The sequence below is a fragment of the Notothenia coriiceps genome, unplaced genomic scaffold (genome assembly GCF_000735185.1).
Source record: "Notothenia coriiceps isolate Sejong01 unplaced genomic scaffold, NC01 NC01_scaffold00026095, whole genome shotgun sequence".
In the NCBI taxonomy this organism is placed as follows: domain Eukaryota; kingdom Metazoa; phylum Chordata; class Actinopteri; order Perciformes; family Nototheniidae; genus Notothenia; species Notothenia coriiceps.
In genome coordinates this window covers 96,209-98,134 of record NW_011358796.1, presented here as the reverse complement: position 1 = coordinate 98,134, position 1,926 = coordinate 96,209, and the positions used below count along the sequence as shown (strand labels likewise).

Sequence of the window (1,926 nt, the reverse complement as noted above, 5' to 3'; positions counted from 1 at the left end):
TACCTGTGTGTGTACCTGTGTACCCTATGTGTTACCTGTTTACCTGTGTGTTTACCTGTGTGTGTACCTGTGTGTGTACCTGTGTACCTGTGTGTTGACCTGTTTACCTGTGTGTTTACCTGTGTGTTTACCTGTGTGTGTACCTGTGTACCCTATGTGTTACCTGTTTACCTGTGTGTTTACCTGTGTACCTTTGTGTTGACCTGTTTACCTGTGTGTTGACCTGTGTACCTGTGTGTTGACCTGTGTACCTTTGTGTTGACCTGTGTACCTGTGCTCCCTGTCTCAGGTGCGGGGGTCCGAGCAGCAGTTCTCCCTCTCTAACAGCAGGAACTCTGACACCATCACAGAGGGGATCTCTCAGAGAGGATCGGAGGTCTCGTACCGAGCCTTCAGCAGTCTCCCCAACGACGTGTACTACTGGCTGCTGCCCCCCAGCTTCAGGGGGGACAAGGTGAGGGGGGGGTCACCTGAGGAGACTCACTTTATGCTTCTTTTGTGTAGAGGTTATAGGAGCCAAAATGTTGATTTACTCTTTGATTGTATAATTATGCGTACAATATTGAATATTGGTTGTGGAGTGGAATAGGTTTGTTAATTAATGTCAATCAAGCGGTTAAACGAAACAGCTGATTGTCCTGTTATGATTTGAAATGAATACGAGTATGTCGAGTGCATTTTCCCGTCGACTACCGTTCTTGTTGGAAACTGTTCTGATCATATAAAGTAAAAAGGTTCAGTTTGACTGGACTGGCTTTGGTCTTCATTCCAAGCTTCTATTACATAACACATTCTGCTGCTTTTATAGTTTCATGATACAGGTGTTAAACCTCTCTGTCTCCCCCCCTCTGTCTCCTCCCCTCTGTCTCCTCCCCTCTGTCTCCCCCCTCTGTCTCCTCCCCTCTGTCTCCCCCCCCAGGTCACGGCGTACGGAGGCTCTCTAAGTTACACACTTCGCTTCGAGCCTCTTCAGCGCTCTCTGGCCATCGACGGGCAGCCGGACGTGGTGCTGCAGGGCAGCGGCATCTTCCTGGAGCATTTCTCCAAGACCAGACCCCAACCCAGGACCCCCAGCAGCGTCTCCGTCACCTTCAGAGAGGTGCGCTGCATTATATCATACTCACACTGAGGTGTAACACACCTTCAGAGAGGAGAGCTATCATTATCCACTCACCCTCACAGCAGAGAGTAATGAGAAAGAACACTTTGGTGAACTTCAGGTTTAATCGGAAGACAGTTGGTCAGTGAGACTTTATTTAGTGAGTCTAACTTATTCTACCCCCCCCCCCCCCCGCCGACAGTCGTCATGGCGACGCGCTGACGGACAGCCCTGCACTCGGGAACATCTTCTGATGGCGCTGGCCGACGTCTCCGTCTTCATGATCCGAGCCTCGTACTCCGACCTGATGGCAGAGAGCAGGTAGGAGACACTCTTCAGTCTGACCCTCCATAGAGAATGCATGTGTAATATGGGTGATTACTAAGTGTGTGTGTGTGTGTGTGTGTGTGTGTGTGTGTGTGTGTGTGTGTGTGTGTGTGTGTGTGTGTGTGTGTGTGTGTGTGTGTGTGTGTGTGTGTGTGTGTGACAGTATCTCGGACATCAAGATGGACGTGGCGGTCCCTCACTCCACAGGGAACGAGAGAGCTCTGGAGGTGGAGGAGTGCTCGTGTCCTCAGGGGTACACCGGACCCTCCTGCCAGGTAACAAGCACACCTTAGACTGGAGGGGTACCACTGGTTTAGAAAGACCCACTGGGAACAAGTGGAACAAGACATCACAGACACAAACGGCATAGACAAATGAGAAACAAAAGTACTATATCTCTCTGCTTCCTGTCTGTCTCTCACCTGTCTCTCTGCTTCCTGTCTGTCTCTCACCTGTCTCTCTGCTTCATGTCTGTCTCACCTGTCTCTCACCTGTCTCTC

General features: G+C 50.5%; 1 protein-coding gene across 1 annotated transcript in view; it reads left to right on the top strand.

Moving 5' to 3' along the window:
• LOC104956491 (uncharacterized) overlaps positions 1 to 1,926 on the top strand; it is a 14,908-nt gene that overhangs the window by 8,681 nt on the left and 4,301 nt on the right. The window contains exons 7-10 of the mRNA XM_010783971.1: positions 290 to 454; positions 920 to 1,099; positions 1,302 to 1,420; positions 1,590 to 1,701. Coding sequence (XP_010782273.1) covers positions 290 to 454; positions 920 to 1,099; positions 1,302 to 1,420; positions 1,590 to 1,701 — 576 coding nt within the window. The remainder of the gene's footprint in view (positions 1 to 289; positions 455 to 919; positions 1,100 to 1,301; positions 1,421 to 1,589; positions 1,702 to 1,926) is intronic.